This window comes from Amphiprion ocellaris, chromosome 17, assembly GCF_022539595.1.
Source record: "Amphiprion ocellaris isolate individual 3 ecotype Okinawa chromosome 17, ASM2253959v1, whole genome shotgun sequence".
Taxonomy (NCBI): Eukaryota; Metazoa; Chordata; class Actinopteri; family Pomacentridae; genus Amphiprion; species Amphiprion ocellaris.
In genome coordinates, this window is record NC_072782.1 from 32,110,003 (window position 1) to 32,133,951 (window position 23,949).

General features: G+C 33.0%; 1 protein-coding gene across 2 annotated transcripts in view; it reads left to right on the top strand.

Moving 5' to 3' along the window:
- ptpa (protein phosphatase 2 phosphatase activator) overlaps nt 1-20,503 on the top strand; it is a 28,454-nt gene extending 7,951 nt beyond the window's left edge. For both annotated transcript variants that reach the window (XM_023265292.3, XM_023265294.3), the window contains exons 7-10: nt 546-670; nt 2,937-3,037; nt 11,678-11,785; nt 19,541-20,503. In XM_023265292.3, coding sequence (XP_023121060.1) covers nt 546-670; nt 2,937-3,037; nt 11,678-11,785; nt 19,541-19,615 — 409 coding nt within the window. In that variant the 3' untranslated portion in view covers nt 19,616-20,503. The remainder of the gene's footprint in view (nt 1-545; nt 671-2,936; nt 3,038-11,677; nt 11,786-19,540) is intronic.
- Nucleotides 20,504-23,949: the final 3,446 nt, after the last annotated feature.

Here is a 23,949-nt window from a genome sequence, read left to right on the forward strand (position 1 = left end):
CGTAGGTTTTTTTTGTTTTATTTTATGTTTTATTTTAGTTAAATAATGTTGTTTTGCTTCCACGTTCTGAGTTTTTTGCACAAAAGAACTCTAAATTTGAAAATAGATGGTTTTGACTTAGATTAATGTCATTTTTATTAAGATTTACTGTAGTATTTAAAATAATACAACAAGAACTTATAATTTCTGAAAATAATCGCAGAATAAATACAGCTGTTGATTTTTCCGTCTTAAATTATCAAATTTTAAAAACAATTTCTCCTTAACATCTCGGATTTGCCCAAAAATTTATAGCACAAAATCTGGATAATTAAAATGGTGTCAAGTATTTCAGATTAAATATAAATTTAATGGCCGTTAAATTATCTTGACTTGATAAATCAGTCGAAAACTTCACAGATAGTTTTAAATATCCAGAGTTTGTAATAAAAACAAGTCGAGCAGAAGGAACCTGATGATTTGAGATGATTTAACTGTAAATTCTGGTCCGTCTTTAACCTCATTCATGCTCTAGGGTTTATTTTTGTTTTAATATTCATCTCCAGGTATCTGTCGGTGATGCGGAAGCTGCAAAGGACCTACAGGATGGAACCGGCCGGAAGCCAAGGAGTCTGGGGGCTGGACGACTTCCAGTTCCTGCCTTTTATCTGGGGCAGCTCCCAGTTCATAGGTAAGACCCTCGAAATAACGCTTTAATAAACTCTGCAGGGAAAACTTCAGAAAATATACCACAGCTGATGCAAATATAAAGAAATTAGAGATACCTTGGTGGTAAAAGAACCTAGAAACTGACCTGAAAGAGCTGAAAACTACAAGAAAAAGAGGAAAAATCCATTATTTACTCAACGTTTCTTAGTCTTAATCTGCATTCTGTTGACTGTGGCAAAGTTCAAGCACAACTTTTGGGAATCTTTCAGACTTTTTAACTCTAAATCCTTCGTACGATTGTTAAATTAGTTAAATTTTAATGTTGGTCGCAGCCGAATCACTTCTGACTTCTTAGTTGCACCAGAAACTGCAGAATTTTTTTTTTTTTTTTTCACTGAATCTGGTTCCTGCAAAAGATTTATTTTTGGAAATTTTTAAAAATCAGACCTGCAAAATAAATTCATATTTCTCTTTTATGTTAAATATATCAGTATAATCTACAATATTTCATTTTTATCTCAACTTTAACCTCCAATATTTTAGATATAATTGCTTTATTTTGTGCTATTCTCACGTAATCTTAGCATATTTTATTTCAGCAATGCAACATACTCATGCTTTATTGCTTTTCTGCTTTTATTTGCTGCATTCATGAGAAATCGGAGAGAAAATTTCATGGTTTTATCTTTAATAGTTCCTCAGATACTGTTCGAAAAGAAAAAACCTGCTAAAAGTGAGTTTACGGGCGAATTTTAAAAACATTTATCTAGGAAAATACTCGATATATGAAGCTAAAATTGCACAAATATCTATAGAAATATCAGTATTTTATGCTCTATAAAAATTAGAGAAACCAGAAATGGTGAAGCTGTAAAATTTTGACGCTTTGAGATCGATTTCACTTCACATTTTGTTGGGTTTTCTTTTGTTTGTGGACAATATTTTGGCATATTTTTGATGTAGTTGCTGATTCTAAACACTAGATGTCCTCAGTCTAGCGCCATGCACTGACTTGATGTGTTTTTGTTGCCATAAAATACACTTTAAAGTCTTAGAATTCCATCTTTTTAACCATTCTGCTCATGTAAAACCCTAATAAATGCAAGTAAACTGGTTTGTCTAACATTTGATTCCAACCTGGACTCTGCAGGAGCTAAAATCAGACAAAAATAAACAATAAATTAAAGAGTTCCTTTTATTTCTGGTGCAGTTTTCGTCCTCGCTGATTCACACAAACCAAGAGTTGTAATCAGGAAGTCATGCGCTCTGACGGGGAGCTCTCTGATTGGACGGTTTTGATGATGTTATCGTGAGTGACCCACATGTGGAAAATGCAGATTCTGGAGGACTTTAGTGGATTTATTTATTTATTTATTTTATTCCACCCCGACCTCCTCCCTACACATTTCTGGCTTTAATTTCTTCTCCCCCATAATCAGAAATTATTTGATCTACTGTCCAATATTCCAGATTCTGAATCAATGACATGATGAGAAATAAGAGAGAAAATTTCAGGTTTTCATCTTTATTAGTTCCTCAGATATTGTTGAAGTAACCAGTAGACTTTGTAGGGTACGTATACTGGTGGTGGAGATTGTCCTGTTTAAAAACATCTAAAAACACACAAAAATACATGAAACACACTAGTTTTACCTCACTGGAAGGTTTAAGATCTAATATTTCCCAGAAGAAAGTCTAATAGTTCCTCAGATGTGTTTGTTCAAACAGATTTAATGTGAGAAAAAACCTGATGAAAATTGGTCGACAGGCAGATTTCAAAGACTTATATCTCAGAAAGTCTTTAATATATGAAGATAAAATTTCACAGATATCATTTTAAGTATCTGTAGTTTATGATATAAATATTTCAGGTGAATCAGATGATCTGAGCAGAAGGAACCTGATGATTGGAGATGGAACAACCTGATAATTTCTCCTTTATGTGGTTGTAATCTGCAATCTCACCACTAGATGGCACTATGACCTTCACTCTGCTCTTTAAGGAGGTTTATCAGAGAGAACGTCTGGAATTAGTCAGAGATGATTAATACTAGAATTTACACTAAGAAGAACTTTAAAATCAATAATATGATCAGAGCAGAAGATTTTAAAGGTTTTACTTTCAGTTTCATTCATGTAAAAATGTGAATCTAAGTCGGAATATTATCCATGAAAAGGTTCTGATTCATTAACAGTTGCTGCTGCTGCATCTGTGTTTGATAAATGTCCAGATGTTCTGGTGACACCTGCTGGTGATCATGTGACCTAACAGGTGAATCTCCCCTCAGATCATCCGACTCTGGAGCCTCGACACTTCATAGATGAGAGGGTGGTGAACGAACACCACCAGGACTACATGTTCCTGGAGTGCATCAAGTTCATCAACGAGGTGGGAAAATCAAATGCACCAAAACTTTATCCATCACAACCATCAACTCTTTTTCTACCAGCTGGTTATTTATTCAAACACTTTTGTCTGCAACAACCACTAAACGTCTGACTACCTGTAGATTTAATCAACTTGAGGTTAAATTACAGGTTTATTACAAATTAGTCCAAGAAAAACTAAACCCCAATGTTTAAACTAACATTAAAAGCATCATTCAACCCTCGTGTCGTCCTGTGGGTCAAATTGACCCGTTTTAAAGTTTGAAAATGTGGAAAAAAATATATTTTCACAGTGAAACTTCTGATGTCCACATTTTCAATATTTTTTGAAAATCTTTCAACATATTTTGGTGTTAAAAAAAAGGAAATGTTAGAAATGTTTTACTGGATTTTGGTTAAATTTTTTTTTCTGGGTGTTCTTAAAGAAAATATTAGCAGTTTTACTGATGGACAGCAGGTGGGTCAGTGATGTGTTCCTGTTACAATATGAACAAAAATCTGTGTTTAAAAAAAAAAAAAAAAAAAAAAAAGTTAAAATCTGGTGGCAAAAGTGCCAGAAAAAAATAATAATAGTGGAATACCGTGATATTCAGAAAACTGTAAATTACAATGAAAATGTTATTAGTTTTTGGTGATTTTAAGACAGTAAAATGAGTAATTTTACAGTGAAATGTTGGAAAAGAATGAATTACTGTTAAACTAAATATTAAAATTGCTTTTACCACTTCTGGATCTCTAATAGACATCATTGTTCTTTGAAATATGGGCAAATATCTGTAAAATAATGATAATTTTGCTGGTTTAAATACAATGAAAACTGTAATTTGCTGTAGTTCTAAACGTAAAAGAAGAAGTAAGTTTTTTCAATGTGGACATTTTATTTTATTTTTTTACAATTTTGGTCTTTTTTTAAACAAAATAAGGAAAACCTGTGAAATAACAGTAAATAAAACAATTTTACCATTTTAAAATATTTGATATACATAATTTTTCTTTCAAATAACGGTTAGTATCTGTAAAATAATGATAATTTTGCTGATTTAAATGTAGTAAAAGTAATTTAATTTGCTCTAATTTCACAGTTAAACATAGTAAAAGAACAAATTACTTTTTGTAAAAATACTGATTGTTGAAGTGAAACTTATTTACAGTTTTTTTACAGTCAACATGTAAATTCAAATTTTTCTGTTATTTTACCAGATATTACCTATAATTGAACAAAACAAGGAAAATCTGTAAAATAACAGTAAATAAAACTATTTACCATTTTTAAACATTTCGTATACATATTTTTTATTTCAAATAATATTAAATATCTGATAATTTTGCTCATTTAAATACAGTAGAAATAGTCAAATTTTACAGTTTAACACTGTTAAAGAACACATTCTTATTTGTAAAAAAAATACTGCTGCTGTCCCCGCCCCCTTCAGGGAGAAAACTCTCTGTGTCTGTGATTGGCAGCATTTCTGAATGTATGTTTTAACTTTATTAAACAGTATATCTGATTAATGACGTAGAAAAATGAAAAACAGGTCACACTTTCTCAGAACTCTTTTCTGCCGTTTTAGATTTAAAAAATTTAATCTGCAAAGAAAGGATGTTATTTACAGTATTTTATGTGTTTTCACAGACCAACATGTAAATGAATACTTTATTTCTGTGATTTTTCTAAAAGCTATTTGTAATTTAACAAAAAATAACTGTTAAGAAAAGTATTTACCACTTTTTAGTCCTTACAATAAGGATTTTTTTTTCAAATTCAGACAAATATCTGTATTTAAGTACAGTAAAATTAATGTAATTTTACAGTTAAGTATTGCAAAGGAACAAATTACTGCTGATTTTAAAAAACTGATTTTTGATATTGATGTTATTTACAGCTCTGGCCTGATTTTGTTTGTTTTGTTTTAGTTATTTTTACAGTTAACCGGTAAATAATTGTTTTTGTGGACTCGTTTTAACAAAACTGTGAAAATCTGGAAAATTGACCACTTTTCAATCTTTAATTTACAGAATTTTTCTTTCATATTAGGGCAAATATCTGTAGAACCTTGATTTATTTTTTTTGGTTGATATAAATACTGTAGAAATAGTCTAAAATAACAAAGAACAAATTACTGTTATTAAAACTACAGATTTTCTTTAAAAGATATTTACAGCTTTGGGCTGTTGTTTCGCAGTTAATTGGCAAAATAATACTTTTTTTGTTTAAATTTATTAGATTTTTCTGTAATTTAACAAAACGGTTTTTTGAACACTTCATAATTTTTTCTTTCAAACTTGTTCAAATATCTATAAAATAATATTTTTGCAGATTTAAATCGAGTAAAAATAGTGTAGTTTTACAATTAAAGATTGTCAAAGAACAAATTGATATTGATTTAAAAAATACAACAGATTTTTGATGTACAGCTTTGGCGTGATTTTCTCTTTTTTGTAAATAAAAACCTGTGATAAGCTGGTTGTTATCTCTATTTCAATTAAACGGATTTGCAATTTCAGTCCTTAATATACATAATATTTCTTTGAAATTTGTGCAGAAATCTGTAAAATAATAATATTTTACTGATTTAAATGCAGTAAAAACGGTGTAATTTCCCAGTTAAGTGTATATTTAATCTAATATTTATTTAATGCTGCTGTATTAGACTTTATCTAGACATGTGGGTCGTAATAGACGAACGGCTGAAGGAGGTTCGGTCCAGGAAAAGGAAGCAGCAGAAGGATTGTGTTCAGATCCAGAGCAGGAACCGGAGCTTTGTTTGGAGGAAAAGGAGGGAAGTAAAAGAAGGCGTCGCTGCAGCAGAACATCCTCTTCCTTCATCCACTTACCTCCAAACTGCTGCTGAACTCACTTTATTCAAATATAGAGAGAGTTAATCCTTTATCTTTAAACTTAACACTTTGGTTTTTATTAGTTTTAACAATAAAACTGATAATCCAGAAGCCAACTAGTGATATTTTCTGAACCACATATAGCTGCAGGTCACAATAATACAAAACTAAACATGTAGAATACTTTAATATGAAATTCTGGGTCAAAGAAATGACAAAAATAAAGTTATTTTAGTTGAACTTTCAGATGTGACTTTGACTATATTATTATAATACAGTATTAGTATAATACAGAATTACTATATAATATAGTAGATCATCTGATCCAAGTAGAATTCTGGAGAATAAAACTATTTATTTCTCTTTTTGTGGGCATTTTTTTAGTTTTTGTATCCAACTGTCATATTTCACCTCATCCATATCCAGAGATTATTTGATCAAGTTACCTCTAAAAAATGTTTCAATAAAATTAAACCAAAACTGTAAATAATGTCAAAAATCTGCATTTACACAAATAGTAGTTGGATGTTTTACAATAAATAACCATGGAATTCCACAGTTTTTACTGTTGTCAGCCTAAGAAGGCTAGTCAGCTGAAATATATTTATTTTATAGACATTTGCCATAACTTGAAATAAAAAATAATAGATATTGAAAAATTGTTTTTTAAAAGATTCATTTAAAAAATTAATAAATAAATAAATGTTAGTTATGTTACAGATTTTACATGTTTTGTTGAAATACAGATAATATCTGATAAAATTACAGAAAAAATATTAACTTTTACCTTGATTGTTAAAAAATAAAAATAAAACCTCAGAGCAAAAATGTAAAAGCAGTTTTACTGTGTTGAAATCAGCAAAAATATGTATAACCTGAAATAAAAATGATGTATACTATATAGTGAAAAACTAAGCAAAAAATTTAAAAAAAAACTTAAATAAGAAAAAAAATTGTTTATTTACAGATTTTTTAATGTTTTGTTTAAATTATTTATTTATTTATTTATTTATTATTATTTTTTTTTTTTTACAAATAATGATTGTTCTTTTAAGATATGATCTACTTTATTCATCCTGGAAGAAATTACAATAAGTGACTATAAAATGATTTCTGCATTTAAATCAGCAAAACTTTATTTATTTTACAGACATTTGCCATAACTTGAAATAAAAATAATCTATATTACATATTGAAAAAAAATGTAGAAATAAAAAAATAAATAAAATGAAAACGAAAAACAATTAACTATTATTCCATATATTTTACATGTTTTGTTAAAAATTACCACTTTCCACCTTTTTAATGTATTTTTTTGTTGTTGCCAGATTTTTACAGTTTTTAAGGTTTTATTTTTTTTACAGTGTCTACGCTACTCCTGCGCATGTACATATTATTATTATTTTGATAGTATAAATCAGTACATTTTCCAGAATCGACTGAGGTGTTTTTATTATTATTATTATTATTATTGTTATTGTTCTAGTATAATAGTATTACAGTGTTTTTGACTGTTTTGTGTGTTTTATTATTATTATTATTATAGTACAGTTGTATTATTACAGTGTTTTTATTTTTTCCTTCCTGGTTGTTTTTCTTGCCTGGTTTTTCTGCTCGTCCTCTTTTGTTTACCGCCTGTTTTCACACGTGGACTTTTTTCGTGGTTTTTTTCGACACAAGGCTTCAGTGTGTGCGTCTCCCAACATGAGTCACTTCCTTCCCCACATGCTGCTGTGAATCAGTCCTTCCTCCAGGGAACGCCGGCCCTCCGCCCCCTCGCTTCCCGCCCAGCAGCCGCCCTTCCCCCACGTGTTCCCAGGCCGGGCCCTGGAAAGAGTCTGGAGGAGGGGGATGGAAAAGGCCGGACGCCCCGGGGCTCTGGGGCTCTGGGGACCCGGGGCTCTAGGGCTCCGGTCCGCGGCCTCCCAGGACAAAGTGGTGGGAAAAACCCTCCACCGGACCAACGTTCGTCCACAGATTCCAACACGTTTAGTCGCTGCTCAGACCCAGAATCTATCAGTTATTAGACGATTAAACAATCAGCCTTTTGTTCTTCTAACTGCATTCATTAAATCCTGAAAGCAGCACAATCAGAGCAATAAAAAAAAACACGTAATCAGGAGGATTCTGAGCATAATATTAGTATAATTATTATTATTATTAGAGGAGTGATTGGAAGAAGTCGGTTCAGTGTTTTTCATTTCACTTTATACACTTTTGAAGACAAAAAAGCTTCCAAGAAAAACCAAACGGCAACTAAAGATTTAGAGTATTTTCAATATGAAGTTTGGATTTTTACAAATAATTAGTTCTTTTGCAATAAATGACCATAGAAATGACACTATTTTACTATATTTAGGTGTAAATCAGGAAAAATATTCTTATTTTACAGATTTTAGCTTAAATTCAAATTAAATTTTAAAGTAAAATGATGTATCACAATAAAATTTACCAATACTAATTTGTTCTTTTGCAACAAATGGCCATGGAAATTAAAAGAATTTTGTTTTTACGGTCTTTAAATTTCACTTTCTACACTTTTGAAAACAAAAAAATTCCAAAACTGTCAAGAAAGACCAACTGTTTTCTCCAAACAACTAAAAATTTTGAGTATTTTCAACTTAAAGTTTGGATTTTTGCAAATACTAATTTGTTCTTTTATAACATATAGGTATAAATGACCATGAAAATGGCACCTGTTTGACATTTTTAGGTTTAAATCACTTATTTTACAAATATTACCTGTTGTTTGAAAGAAAATGATGTATGATAGTAGAATTTAGAAACTGTTATTCATTCTTTTACCCTAAATGACTAAGTTACACCATTTTACTGTATTTAGATTTAAATAAGGAAAAATATAGTTATTGCTGCCTTTAAATTTCACTTTTCCACTTTCAGAGATGAAAAACTTCCAAAACTGCCAAGAAAAACCAAACAGCAACTAAAAATTTAGAATACTTGTAATATAAAGTTTTAATTTTGCAAATATTAATTCATTTTTACAGTAAATGACTGTAACAGTTACGTTTTACCGCATTTAGGTTTAAATCAAGAATAGTTATTTTACAGATATTTATTTCCAAAAAGATATATAATCATGTAATTTACAAAAACATTCTTTATTTTTGCAAAATTAAACAATTTTTACTGTATTTAAGTTAGTACAAAAAAACAATGTTTTACATATATTTCTTTTTTTGAAGGCTCATTCTGTATTCTAAGGATTGAATTATGATCAAACATTTTATTCAACTTTTTATTTTGTAGTTTTTATCCTGTTTTATTTAATTACTGATATTTAGGAAAATCACAAAAAATATGAATATACATAAATAAAAAAAAATCCATAAAGACCCAAACTCTAAATAATGTCCTCATAAACAATATGTATTTTTGCAAATATTTATTCTTTTACAATACATGTTTTATACTGCATTAAAATCAGTCGAAAAGTACTATTTTACAGTTATGTCATATTTTATAAAATAAAAAAAGCATTTATGTCTATATTAAATATTGGATAAGGTGGTTAAATAATTTTTAACTATTATTTTACTAATTTTCTGTTTTGTTAAATTACTGATTTTTACATCTTCACTATTTAAAAAAAACTTAAGAGAAAAATAGAAAAAGTTTTTGGGAGAATTTGGGGAAAAGGGGGGGGGTGGGGTGGGGGAGGCTTTTTCCAAATAATTTAATGGTAAAAATAAACAAAATAATTATTAAAAATAATAGATTAAAAAAATAATAATAATACAAATTTTCTGTTCTGTTAATTTACAGACTTTTACGTGTTGAATATGAAAAATAAAAAATATATAAAATTTTTAGCAGGATTTGCAAAAAAGAAGAAAAGAAAATAATGATTTTTTGCAAATAATAATTTAATGGTAAAAAATAAACAAACTATTAATTAAAAATGAAAAAACAAAAATACAAATTTTCCGTTTTGTTAAATTACAGATTTTACAAATTGACAATAAAAAGACAAACTAAATACAAAGTTTTGGGGAGGATTTGCAAAAAAAAAAAAAAAACTTAAAAAAATGGGATTTTTGTAAAATAATAATTAATTCTTTTACATTAAGTGACCATGAAATGAAAACCGCTTTTAAATTTTATTTTACTAAATATTCCTGGGAAAATATGTAAAATAACAGTTGATGATTTACCATTTTCAGTCCTAATAATTAATATTCTTTTTTCATTTGCTTTCAGCTAAAAGTCAAACATTTATAAAAAAAAAAAAAACAAAACTATTTTTGATGTCTTTTTACTGTAAGAAAATGAGCATTAAATAATTTAGAGGTGAAAAACAAACAGTTTAAATGGTCAGTTGAAGGTTTTTGGTAGAGAATGATTAATGTTTGATGAAGTAATATCGTATTAAATTACAAACAAATGCAAAATAGAAGAATCTCCATCACTGTTCTCGGACTTTTGTTCATTTTCCATCTTAAACTTCCATTTAACCGATGATTTCCGCTCTACTTCCTGCTAAAGAGGTTTGTTTTTAAAATCTCTGCCTGGAATTAAAACTGAATGTGGAGATTAATTAAAGACGTCCTGATTAGAAGTTAATCAGAGCGGTTTGTGATTGCAGAAGTTTCTCCCAAATGTCACATTTAAAACCGCAATAATCAACATTTTAATATTTGCCATGGATTAAATGATGTTTAATGTAAAAGACGTTTCTCTTAATGACAAACCGACAGAATCATCATTGTTCAGCTCAACTTCTGGAGCTTTTTCTGGTATGTTGTGGAAAAAACAACTTCTGTCAACACAACTCTTTTTATCATAAGCTGTGATCTGCTTAAGGGTTTCTGTGAGATTTTACACTAATATATTCAATATTTTCCAAGATTATTGGGGAAAATTTTTATCTTTAATAACTCCCGAAAAATCTGCTGAAAGTTGTAGGGTAGTTTATCTAGTTCTAGTTAAATATGTAAATAGTTCAAGATAAATTTTGACAAACGTCTTTATAAATGTCCACATTTTACGCAGAGTTTGTCCTAAAGTTAGACCTCAACAGTGGATTTAACAAGTTTCTCATGTCTTCATTGGTAAAAAAGCAGTTTATGTCAACCTGAATTCAGTTATTTACGATATATTCTACCATTTTTACATGTAAATAAGGTATAAAAACATCCATAAACAACTTTTTTCTGCAGAGTAAATGGGTTTTATTTGTAATCTATTGAACCTGGTGACCCAAACTGGTGTCCACCATCACTGGAAAGTCTTTCTTTGGAGCCATTATACACCTTAATACTGATTTTGGCGTTAAACTCTGAGCAGGTTGAAGTGCTAACCCATTCAAAATTATCTTAACACAGCGTTTTCCAGGATAATAAAGAGTTCACTAGAGTACCCGTTTCATTTTGTGTTGTTTTTTTTTTAGCTTCATGGTTTAGTTTCACCAGATTTGTCTCCCATTTTTTTGGCTTTATTTTTGTTAGTTTGTTGGTTTTTAAGCTTTAATAATTCTTGAAAAACCTGCTGAAAGTTGGTCGACAGGTTATTTATCTAGTTATAGTTAAGTATTTGAGATTTCAAGATAATTTCCACAAATGTCTGCATAAATATCGATATTTTATGCTGTCAAAATATCAAATCAGAGACGGTTGAGCAGAGACTGTCCTTAATTTTGATGCATAAAAGATCAAATTAGACCTGAACAGTGGATTTAACAAGTTTCTCATGTCTTCATTGGTAAAAAGCAGTTTTCTGGATTTTCCTCATTGCTTTCTAGTCTTTTGAGCTTTATGGTTTCGTTTCTTTGTTTGTCGTCTAGATGAAGACGGGTCCATTTGCTGAACACTCCAACCAGCTGTGGAACATCAGCGCCGTTCCTTCCTGGTCCAAAGTCAACCAGGGTCTGATCAGAATGTACAAGGCCGAGGTACGACTGCAGCTCACCTGTCTAGGTGTTTATCAGGTGGTTTGATGAGGAGATAATGAAGGTTTTTACCCAAAAACTAGATCAAGGTGAGAAGAACTCAAGTAGAAAACCACCTAGTTCCAAAATGTTCAAGCATTTCTCTCATTTGATAATTAGACAGAGTGCATTAGTACATTTAATTCAGTAAAATGGAAGCTTTAACACTGATTTACTGTAGATTTCTCCAGTTCGGACTCCACAGTTTTCTTAGTTCCTTCAAAGGTGACAAATGTGGAGACTGATCATCTCAGTGGTACAAAATTCTGCACAAATCTTTTCAAAAAAAAAAAAAAATCCCATTACCTGCACAGTTATACCCACTAACTGTGAACAAGACTGGTGTTCCTTGAATTTACGAGTATTTAAAAACAGTAACAGCTGAGTTTAATCCTGAGTTTAATGCTAATATTTTCAACTATCACAATAATGGATCAACTGATTTGCTAAATTAGGATTATTATTACTAAATATGTTCAATAGAAAGAGAAGTTATGGTGTCAGTCACATGACATTCGGATGTTTACTGATTGATCGATTGATTGAGATCAATAACAGACTGTCTCTTGCTGTTCATCTCTGTTCTCTTAATCCATCTCTGTTCTGTCACTTCTATCTCCCACTAAAGTCCAAATGTTACAGCATTACTACTTATTGTTTCCCAGACTCTGTTTCAGGGTAATCTGGCGGCTTCCTAACTGAGCCGCTTGCTGTTAGCGTAGCCTAATGGACAGCTAATGTCCTGATTTGTGGAGACGTTTGTGCTTTTTGTTCAGTATTTTATGGTTGTGTCCCAGATAGAACAGATTTCTTTTAAAGTTAGTACTTTTTCAAGATGTTGCAGCGCTCCAGATAGCGTTAGCTCCAAGCTAGGAGGCACAAGTCACTTAGTGATAGCATGAGCATAGAAATGTGACCAAAATAAGTTCTCTGAAATCAGTAAGTGAATTTATCAAGCAGTTTCAGATTAAAACTATGATGTAAAACTGTGAACGATATAGTAAGATTGCAGTGTTTATTACAACTTCAGCACCTTTGCTGTGTAAATGTGCTCATCTGTCTCTCTGTGTAAACAATGGCTCTCAGTGCTGATTGACTGTTACTCAACACATGTGCCAACCAATCAGATAGAGTTGTGGGCGGGACATCACTGAGACCACAGAGTGACTGCAGACAGAGAGAGAGAGGCAGTGATGCAGTTATTTTATTTAATCGATAATAAAAAAAACCAGCAATACCGATAACCAGCCAGGGCAACGATCAGTCGATTCCGGTGTTAGTATGATTTGTATATGTATGTTTGTATATTTTGTATTTTATGGTGTGAAGACGCATTTTATAGTGTTAATGCGTATTTTATAGTATTAAAACTTATTTTCTAGTGTTAAGACATATTTTATGGTGTTAAGAGGTATTTTGAAGTAGAAACTAGAAGCCAAAAAATAAAAAAGTTGCTCAATTTCTTTCAATTCTTCACCTTAAAGTGTATGTTTTCTTGTTGACGTGACGTTTAAGAAGTCAGGTTTACTGTGGCATGGTATAAATACTATTTTCTAGCGCTAAAACATATTTTCTAGTCTTAAAATGGAATTTATAGTGTTAAAATCTATTTTCGAATGTCAAGATATATTTCATAGTCTTAAGACTAAAAAATTTCTAATGTTAATACGTATTTTCTAGCGATAAACTTGAGTGTTAATAAGTGTTTTCTAGTGTTCAGATGTATTTTGTGGTGTTAATAAGTATTTCAAAGTAGAAACTACAGGCAAAAAAAAGACTTCACAGATTTCTGACGACTATTTTCCAGTATAAATAGGTATTTTATAGTGTTAATACATATTTTATAGTGTTAAAACTTATTTTCTAGTGTTAAACGTGTTTTATAGTGTTAAGACTTTATATAGTGTCAAGATGTATTTAATTGTGTTAATGCATATTTTATGTAGTTACAACTATAAAATTTTCTAGTGTTAAAACTTATTGTATAGTGTTCTGACGTATTTTCTAGAGTTAAGACTATAAAATTTTTTAGAGTCAAGACGTATTTTCGAGTGTTGAAACTTAATTTGGCAAAAGTGTTTTCTAGTGTTAATGTATTTTGCATCATGAAGACATTTTATAGTCTTAAGACATTATATTGTGTCAAGATGTCTTTTCTAGTGTCAAGACATGCATTCTAGTCTCAAAGTTGTATTTTTTGAGTGCTGAAACTTATTTTCTAGAGTTAAGACATTTTATTTAGTTAAGAGGTATTTCAAAGTAGGAACTAGAAGTAAAAAGCCTGTTCTGTTCGCTGGATTTCTTGTAATTCTTCACCTCCGACTAAGTAAGGAGCATTTCTTCTTGTTGACGTGACGTTTAAGGAGTCTGGTTTGCTGCTGGAAGCCGGCTGCGAGCAGCAAACACTCCGACCAGACCGGTTCCTTTGGTTTCTTTGGTTTCGGCGTGGCAGTAAAGGGTTAACAGAGCAGTTGTGTGTCTGTTGTGAGTCTGTGTGGGCGTTGGGGGTGGGGTTGCTGGGATGTCGAGGCCCGTCCTCCCCCAGCCTCCAGCCCACATCCTGTGTTTTCCAGGCCCGGTCTTCCCAGAGAGCTGAGGGGCCAGGCTGTCTGCTGCCTCCCCCCGCCGCCTTCATTAAATCCTCCCTCCAGCCCCAAGCAACCATCAGCAGACTTACATTCCTCTCTCCCTTTTCCTGGCCCCACACCGAGCCTCTCAGACTTTCTGCTGCACAAACCCAGAAACTCCACAATCCACCGTTTTCTCAGGCCTCCGCTAGACCGTTTTCAACAAACTCTAAACCTTTATAAAGAACAAACCAAGTGCTGTGGAGCAAAAATTCATATTCGGGAACAATTTAGAGAATCATTCCAGCTCCAAACTCAACACAGTTCTATGATAAATAACACAAAATACAGAACAAAGATGCAAAAAGTCCGGAGAACATTTGTTGACAGACACTACAGGCAAAATAGGACGTCTTATATAAAGTCAAATTTATTTATTTATACAGTACATCTACAGAAAACAGAGTTAAACCAAAGTGCTGCACAACTTAGAAATCAGACAGCAACAAAAATAAGCGCAGAAATCATTGAGAAAAAGAGATTAAAATACTGAATAATAGTAAAATAAAGCAAAACAAGGTAAAAATGAATGGGAAATACCAAAAATTAGGACCATTAACCCTCATGTTGTCCTCATTTACAGGCACCAAAAAATATTGTTTCTTTGTCTGAAAAAAATGCAAAGATTCTGCAATTTTTGAAAATTTGCAAAACCTTCGCTAAGAAAATTCCAGTAATTCCTTAAAAATTTCCCTTAAAAGTTTTATTTTATAAAAAAAATACCCCAAATTTGGCAAGAAAATTCTTGGAAATATTTTCAAAAAATGAGTAAAAATCTTTCAAAAAAATCCTAAAAATATCTAAAGTGATTCCACATACATCAGTAAAACTTTTAATATTTTCTTTAAGAACATTCACATAAAAATCAACCAAAATCCAGCAAAATTCGCTGGATTTTGGTTGATTTTTTGTGAATGTTCGTAACAAGCATTTTTAACATTTCTTTGTTTCCACCAAAAAATGTTCAGAAATTTCCCAAAAATGTTTAAAATGTGGACATCAGAAGTTTCACTGTGAAAATATATATTTTTTCCACATTTTCAAACTTTAAAACAGGTCAATTTTGATCCGCAGGACGACAGGAGGGTTAAGAACTATCAAGACATTAACAATGTCTTATTTTATGTAGAGAGAGACAACTGAGAAATTTAAAGGTACGTTAATGTCAACAGTTCAATGTATTTTAGTAATAAAACAATGAAAATTCTACAACAATTGAAGTGCTGATGTATGTTAACAATCAGACAACAAGTGCGAAAATCAATGAGAAAAGTTGAGTATACAAGATTAAAATACAAAATTAGCAAAATGAGGTAAAATAAATGGGAAATAGCATCAACTGGGACCATTAAGAACTATTGAGACATTGAAAATATCTACGTCTTATACTGTTTTATGTAAAGATATGAGAAATTAGAAATTAAAAACTCCCTTAATGTCAACATTTCAATGTGTTTTAGTAAAACAAACAATGAACATATAACAACATTATTATATATAGATAGAAAAATGTTGAAATTCTAAAGTACATTAATGTCAACATACAACAACACAACTGAAATGCTGATGTATGTTAACAATCAGACAACAAAAATATGGGCAAAAATCAATGAGAAAAAGAATGAAAGAGAATAAAATGGTAAAAAAAAAAAACGAGGCAAAAAGTCAAATAAATGTGAAAAACCTTAAATTAGGACCATTAAGAACTATTGAGACATTGAAAATATCTACATTTTATACAGTTTTAGGTATAGATATTAAAAAAAATTATAAAAAAGTACGTTAATATCAACATTTCAGGGGAGATGTCAACTAGTGATGCACGACTTGTGAAAGCGGGTTAACGTGCAATTTTAAGCAAAAAAACATCTCTGAAAGTGCTAAAATTTCACAGATACCGTATCGAATATTCACAGTTTGGGGTTAAGCTTCCAAGCAAATCAGAGATGGTCGATTAGAAGGAGTCTGGTGTTTTTAGATGGAAAAACCCTGGAGGGAAATAATTACAGATTAAAGTTGTGTGGGAGGCAGGAAACGCATTCAAACGTGGTTTGAATGAATTCATGTTAAGAGTTTTCTTTCTGTTCACCCTCATGTCGTCCTGCGGGTCAAAACTGACCCGTTTTAAAGTTTGAAAATGTGGAAAAAAAATATATTTTCACAGTGAAACTTCTGATGTCCACATTTTCATCATTTTTGGGAAATTTTTGAACATCTTTTGTCAGAAAAAAGAAATGTTAAAAATGTTTCTTAAGAACATTCGCAAAAGAATCAACCAAAATTCAGCGAATTTTGCTGGATTTTGGTTGATTTTTATGTGAATTATTGGAATTTTCTTCCTGAAGGTTTTGCAAATTTTCAGAGATTTGGGGAATTTCTTTGCTGAATTTTTGCATTTTTTTCAGACAAGGAAACAATATATTTTGGTGCCCGTAAATGAGGACGACACGAGGGTGAAATCACGCAAAAGTCCTTCAACCAAACATGTGTTTGCTTTGGGGATTTCTGGCCATTTAGACCCTTCGGTTCTTAGTCCTAATTTAAGGTGGTTGCTACTCAAACATTACTAAAACCAGTGAAAATCTTGTGTTTGTTGAGGACTGTTTTAAGTGACAGATTAATACACATTTGAAGTCCTTTGATAGCAATTTAAGTTGGCTAATGTAACCTCTGCAGCCTAATTCAGAAGTACTAATGCCATCACTCAAAGAACCCAGATACTTGTGTGATGTTTGACAAGTAAAGCCAGTGTTTGGACTGTATTTTTTCCATGAATACAGTAGAATCTGCTAAAGTTTGGCATCTCGAGTCCACTAGAGCCTGAAAATTTGTCTTTGCTAAAAGTCCAAATATGATGACCTGACCTGTTGTCCATGTACGGATCAGAATAGAAACCGTAGACTGTCTTATACAATCTATGGTAGAAACTAGTTTATTAGCAACATCTAAGTGTCCGTAAGACTATATTCTAGATTTAACGCGTGCAAACCAGACACTGGACCAGTTTCCAACCATTTCTGAAATCAAACCTTCCATTTCTGGAGGTCCAGTTGTTGTAATTTCGCCCACATTTATCCACAAATCAACCATTCAGACTCAATGGAAAAGTTAGCAAGAGGCTCAGAGTAGAATCAAAGAGCATCTGGTGAGTATTTCTGTGCTGCACTGATGTGATTTTAATCGGTTCTGGATGAAAATGCAGCCGTTTGGCTCGGAGGAACATGAATATATCGTCCTCTGGATACAAACAGTGTTTTAAAAAACTGATGAACCACACTGAAAAGTTACGTGACTAAGTAGAGCACTAAAACTTGTAAATGTAGGTTAAGTAGGGTTACACGGGTTTTCCATAACTTTAGCAGTAACAACATTTGTATTCATTTTATACCTGTAAGACTTGAATTGTTTACTGTGTCTTTGGTTTGGTTTGATAAAGTTAGTATTGATTGAATATCTTTTGGTCAGAAGGTCTCTGAGGCCAGTTTTTCCAGCCCAGTTCAGTCCAGATGACGGTGACTGATAGTGTCATGGACAGTTCAGCCTCCCAACCCCCAACAACCAGCCGATGCTCCCCAAAACCCGTCAACACGATGAACCTCTGGCTGGCAGCCATTTTAGCCTCGGTCAAAGTGAAGCACCGTCTTTTTGTTGAGTTTCACTTCAATAAAAAGGATCCCTCCTGTCAACAAACCTAAAGGCTAATCAGGGTTTCTGAGCATCCAAACATCAATTAACTTTAAAGAAAAACCTTCAGGGATGAATTACAACATAGCTAAATGTACTCAACTTGATAAATGTGGAATTATAAAGGATATGTTTGATATTTATACAGACTTGCACAAGAAAACCAACGCACAACTGCCATGAAGTGACATTTAAATTAATTAAAAATGGCTCCATGCTAGCTTGTTGATTTTGCTTGATCTTTGCTCATCGGTATAAAACTTGACGATGGTAAATTTAGGGTTTTTCCATCTTAAATCATCAGGTTCCTTCTGCTGGACCATCTCTGATTCACCTGAAACTTTATTTTTTCGTGAACTGTAGATATTTACAATGATATCTGTCAAATTTTAGAATAATATGCAAGTACATTCCAAGGTAACTAAGGACAACGAAGCCCAGAAGCTACAATCGTATCATCCTGTTCCAGACCTGCTAAAGTGTTAGCATTTAGCTAACTACAAGCCTTTTAAACGTAGAATCACTAGCATTGCTGGCTTTGTTTCATTCAGATCATTTTGTTTATAAATGTTAATACTATTACCGAAAAAGCCAAGATACATGTGCGATACTTGACATGTGTAATGGAAAAAGGTACTCATATGGGGTCATTTTTTGTTTCGTAGTCATAATGGTGGAGGTGGTCAATGAGGCTAATGTTATATTTTCTAATGCTTGTAAATACAATACCAAGTTGCAACCAGCTGATCGTAGGAGCTTCAGTAGAAATCAACTGGACTTCTTTGGTAGGTTCTTGAACCCTACTTGAGAACCTACCAGAGAAGTCCGGTAGATTTCTACTCAACTTCCTACTATTACCACCTATGCGTTTCCGTTCAGCAAACTCTAAATTAACCTATTTTTATGGTTCCTTTTAGCCCCGTTAGCATTTTGAGGCCTGTTGGGACGTTAGTCGTCTTTTGTTTAATGGGTAAACACTCTTGATTTCCTTCGTTTTGAGGGTTTGGAGAAGTTCCCTGATGTACATCCAGCTGGCAAAGCCTTGACACTCTCGGAGGAAGTCGATGGGGCTGACCAAAAATCCAACCGTTGGTTCCAGCTCTCGGGTTTTTGGTTGGTTCCATCGACTTCCTCCAATGGGAAGGAAGGCTGCTGATCATAGGAGCTTCAGTATAAATGAACTGGACTTCTCTTGTAGGTTCTTGAATGTCTTCAAGAACCTACAAGAGAAGTCCGGTAGATTTCTACTGAAGCTCCTATGATTACCACTTATGTGTTTCCATTCAGAAAACTCTAAATGAACCCTTCTTCATGGCTCTTTTTAGCCCCGTTAGCATTTTAAGGCCTACTGGGACGTTAGTCATCTTTCTTTAACGATTAAACATTCTTGATTTCCTTCTGTTTCCAGTGTTTGGAGAAGTTCCCGGTGATCCAGCACTTCAAGTTCGGCAGCCTGTTATCCATCCAGCCGGCGAAGCCTTGATGCTCCTGGAGGAAGTCGATGGAACCGACCAAAAACCCAACCGTTGGTTCCAGTGGTCTGGTTTTTGTTCAGTCTCATCGGGTTCCTCCGATTGGAACCGACCAGAAACCCGACCATTGGAACCGACAGTTCTTCCCTCGTGTGCAAACCCAACAGTAGCAGCAGATAAAACCACATGTAGTTCGACGCTCGCATCCCCACGTGGCCACCGAAGCATCCTTAAGTTTCCTGCGGAGCGTTTGAGGACAACCGGAGATCCTGGAGCTTCGATATTTTCGTCTTATTTATAAAAGGGATGGAATTGGAACCAGGATCCTGCTAGACGGATTCTCATTACTTCACTTGTTTGAATTTACCTCAGATCCTCGTTCATGACTTCAAGGACTTCTTCCAGATCTCGTAGTTCCTTCGATTTTATTTCTTGCTTTTTGAGGCCAAATGTTTGAATTGAGCTGCAGATATTCCACTAATTAAATTCACCCAAACATGATGTGAATGATTTGCAACCAAACAATAGCTTTTGTTTAGTTTTTTTTTCCGTTTGGTGGGAAAAGTAAAGATTTTCAAAGCATCTCATCCGAACTGGATTGTACAGAATCACCGTAAATTCATTAAAAGTCCGTTTAGGTGAAAATCTCTGCATGGAATCTCTCTTTGTGTTCTCCAATGTCCCGTTGGTTTCCAGTAAATCTTGTAAATCGAGAACCCGTGAATAAACTCGTGGTTGTGCTGTGCAGATCGTTTCCTCTAAATTCTCTCCCTGACAGGTAGTTTTTTTATGAAGGACTAAGGTTTTACATGTGTTTCTTTCCACTGGCGTGTTTTCAACATCGTGGCATATTATGCTTTTTAATTTAATAAAAGAAAAGCTATTTTTGAGACCTGAAAGTTCTGCTTTAAGCTTTATTTTTTAATTTGCTTTCTCATCTTGTACCTTACGACCCACCATGCAGTTGGATTTTAGTTTCGGCTATGGAGGATTTTAAAATGAATACTAAAAGTCAATCTGTCTCAAACCTATTTTTGGTTGTTTTCCATTTATTTTGAGTAGTTTTCCATTGGTTTGCATTTGTTTTGCATTTCTTTGTGGTTCTTTTAGCTTCTTTAGCATTCATTTTGTATTTCTGTTGCTGTTTTACATTTTTTTTTCATCCGTTTTGCATTTCTTTGTGGGTTTTTAGGCTTTTTCTGTACTCATTTTGCATTTGTGGTTGTTTTATGTCTTTTTGCATTTGTTTTGTGTGTCTTTGTGGTTATTTTACTCTTTTTGCAATCATTTTGCATCCTATCGTGTTTTACCGGTAAGCTCTTTTTGCTTTTGTTTTGCTTCTTTCTGTGGTTGTTTTGCATCTTCATTGGTTTTGCATCTCTTTTTTTCTGTCTCTTCAATCTCTTTGTCCATTTGTGGTGATTGTTCATCTCTTTTTGGCTGTTTTCCATTTATTTTCAGTAGTTTTACTTCTCTTTGCTTTTGTTTTGTCTCTCTGTGGTCATTTTTTGTCTCTGTGGTATTACATTTATCTTCGGTGATCTTTGTGGTTGTTTAAGGCTGGTTTTCCATTCGTTTAGCATCTTTTGCATTTGTTTTGTGTGTCTTTGTGGTTGTTTTGCGTCTTTTTGGATTGGTTTAGCATCTGCTTCACGTCTCTTCAATCTCATTTTGCATTTGTTTTGCATCTCTTTGGGGTTTTTTGCATCCGTTTGCATTTGTTTTGCATTTCTGTGGTTGTTTTATGTGTGTTTGTGTTAGTTTTGTGTCTCTGTAGTGATTTTGCATCTTTTTGCATATGTTTTGTGTTTCTCTGTGGTTGTTTTGCGTCTTTTTGGATTGGTTTAGCATCTGCTTCACGTCTCTTCAATCTCTTCATATCTTTGTGGTTGTTCTTTGTCCATTTGTGGTTGTTTTCTTTTTATTTTCAGTAGTTTTACTCCTCTTTGCGTTTGTCTTGTGTCTTTGTGGTTTGTAGGGGTGTTTTTGTCATGGTTTTGCATCCGTTTGCTTTTGTTTTGCGTTTCTGTGGTTGTTTTATGTCTTTTTGTGTCTCTTTTCCATATCTTCAATCTCTGTTCTTCTGTTTCTGGGTATCGTTGTCCATGTTTGGTTGCTTTCCATTTATTTTCAGTAGTTTTACTGCTCTGTTCATTCATTTTGTGCTTCTTTGTTTTGTTTTTACGTCTTTTTGCATCTGTTTAGCGTTTCCTTGTTGTTGTTTTATGTCTTTTTGCATCGGTTTGCTGTTGTACGTCTTTTTGCAAAATTGTTTTGCATATTTTTCCGTCTCTTCAGTCTCTGTTCTTCTGTTTATAGTTGTTGTTTGTCCATTTTTGGTTGTTTTTTCCATTTATTTTCAGTAGCTTTACTCCTCTTGGTTGTCGTATTTTGTCACATTTGTCGTGTTCCATTTGTCTTTGGTCATCTTTGTGTCTTTTTGTGGTTGTTTTTAATTTTTTGGGTTAATTTTTTGTCTCTTTTTGCTGCAGGAATTATTGAATTATTCAGGAACTGCTGCAGAAGCTGCTGTTCTGAAAGAATCCACTGAAACCTTTGACTTAATGACATATTTTTACTGTTATTTCAGCGTCGCATGGTAACTTGGAGGCGTTTCAGTCGACTCTACATGACTCATATGATGGAAACCAGTAACTAGCATTAACTCCTGAATCTCTTGAACCTGAGATGAACCCAGCACCGAAGACGTTCTGAATGTTCCATCTTCCTCTGGTTTACCTTCATGTGAGGAGGTTTCAGCTCATAGATGTTCTTTCAGGAGCAGGGAAACTCCCATTAATGTCTTTTTTTTTTTAAACTCAGCTCCTCTGAGGTGGAATTCCCCCGGCAGGCAGGCAGGCAGGCAGACCGACCGACCGACCGACTTCCAGGAAGCTGGAATGAAGCTGCAGCTCTGAGACGGAGGACGTTCTACGAATGTTGTCCAACCAGAACAGCAGCTGGGTCTCATTTCAGTCGTTGGAGCTTCAGATGAGTCAGAGCGACCGAACGCTGAACAAAATGTTCCTGCAGAGTTCAGCAGCTCTGCCGGTTTATTTTACAGCGTTCACATCAGAAAGTAAACAGTTAATGAGGCTGTAGTCGGACGCTACAGGAGAACAGAGGGTTTATGTCTCTTTGTTGTTGTTTATGTCTTTTTGTTTTCTATCTCTATGATTATTTAGGCTCCTTTTATATTTCTTTGTGTCTTTTTGTGGTGGTTTTACGTCTTTTTCCTTTCATTTTTGCATCTCTGTGGTTGTTTAATGTCTTTTATATTCGTTTTGCATCTGTGAATATTGAGGCCCTTTGTGCATTTGTTTTATGTCCATTTGTGGTTGTTTAGAGTCTTGTTTTATTCATTTAGTGTCTCTTTCTGGTTGTTTTCCATCGTTTTGTGTCTCTTTGTGAATATTGTGCCATTTTTGTTGTCCATTTGTGCTTGTTTAGGGTCTTTTTCCATTAATTTTTTTGTCTCTGGTTGTTTTCTGTCTTTTTGCATTCATTTTGTCTCTGTGAATATGGAGACTCTTTTTGCAATTAAGTCAGTTTGTGGTTGTTTTATGTGTTTTTGCGTTTGTTTTTTGTCTCTGGTTGTTTTGTCTTTCTATTTTGTGTCTCTGTGATCTTTTTTAGACTCCTTTTGTATTCGTTTGTGTCTTTTTGTGTTAATTTTACATCATTTCCCATTCATTTTGTCTCTTTGTGGTTGTTTTACATCATTTTGCAATAGTTTTGCGTGTCTTTGTTGTTATTTTATGTCTTTTTGTCTTCGTTTTGCATCCCTGTGAATATTGAGGCTATTTTTACACTTGTTTAAGTCCATTTATGGTTGTTTAGGGTCTTGTTTTATTCATTTTATGTCTCTTTCTAGTTGTTTCATGTCTTTTTGCATTTGTTTTTGTGTCGCTGTCTTTGTTTTATGACTTTTTCTGCAGTCAGTTTGTGTTTATTTGTGGTTTTATGTCTTTTTGTATTTGTTTTGTCTCTCTTTGTGGTTGCTTTACATCTTTTTGCATTAGTTTTGCGTCTTGTGGTTGTTTCATGTCTTTTTTTTATTCATTTTGCTTTCTTTTCTGGTTGTTGAGCATCTTTTTGCAGTTGTTTTCCTGTCCTTGTGAATATTTGTGTTTTTGGATTTCATTTGTTGTTGTTTTGGGTTTTTTCCATTCATTTTGTGTTTCTTTGTGGTTTCATGTCTCTTTTTCGTTTGTTTTTTGCCTGTTTGTGGTTGTTTTGTGTCTTTTGCATCTCTTTGTGAACATTTTGTCTCTTTTTACATTCGTTTAAGTCTATTTGGGGTTATTTACGGTCCTTTTCTATTTATTTTTGTAGTTTTAGACCT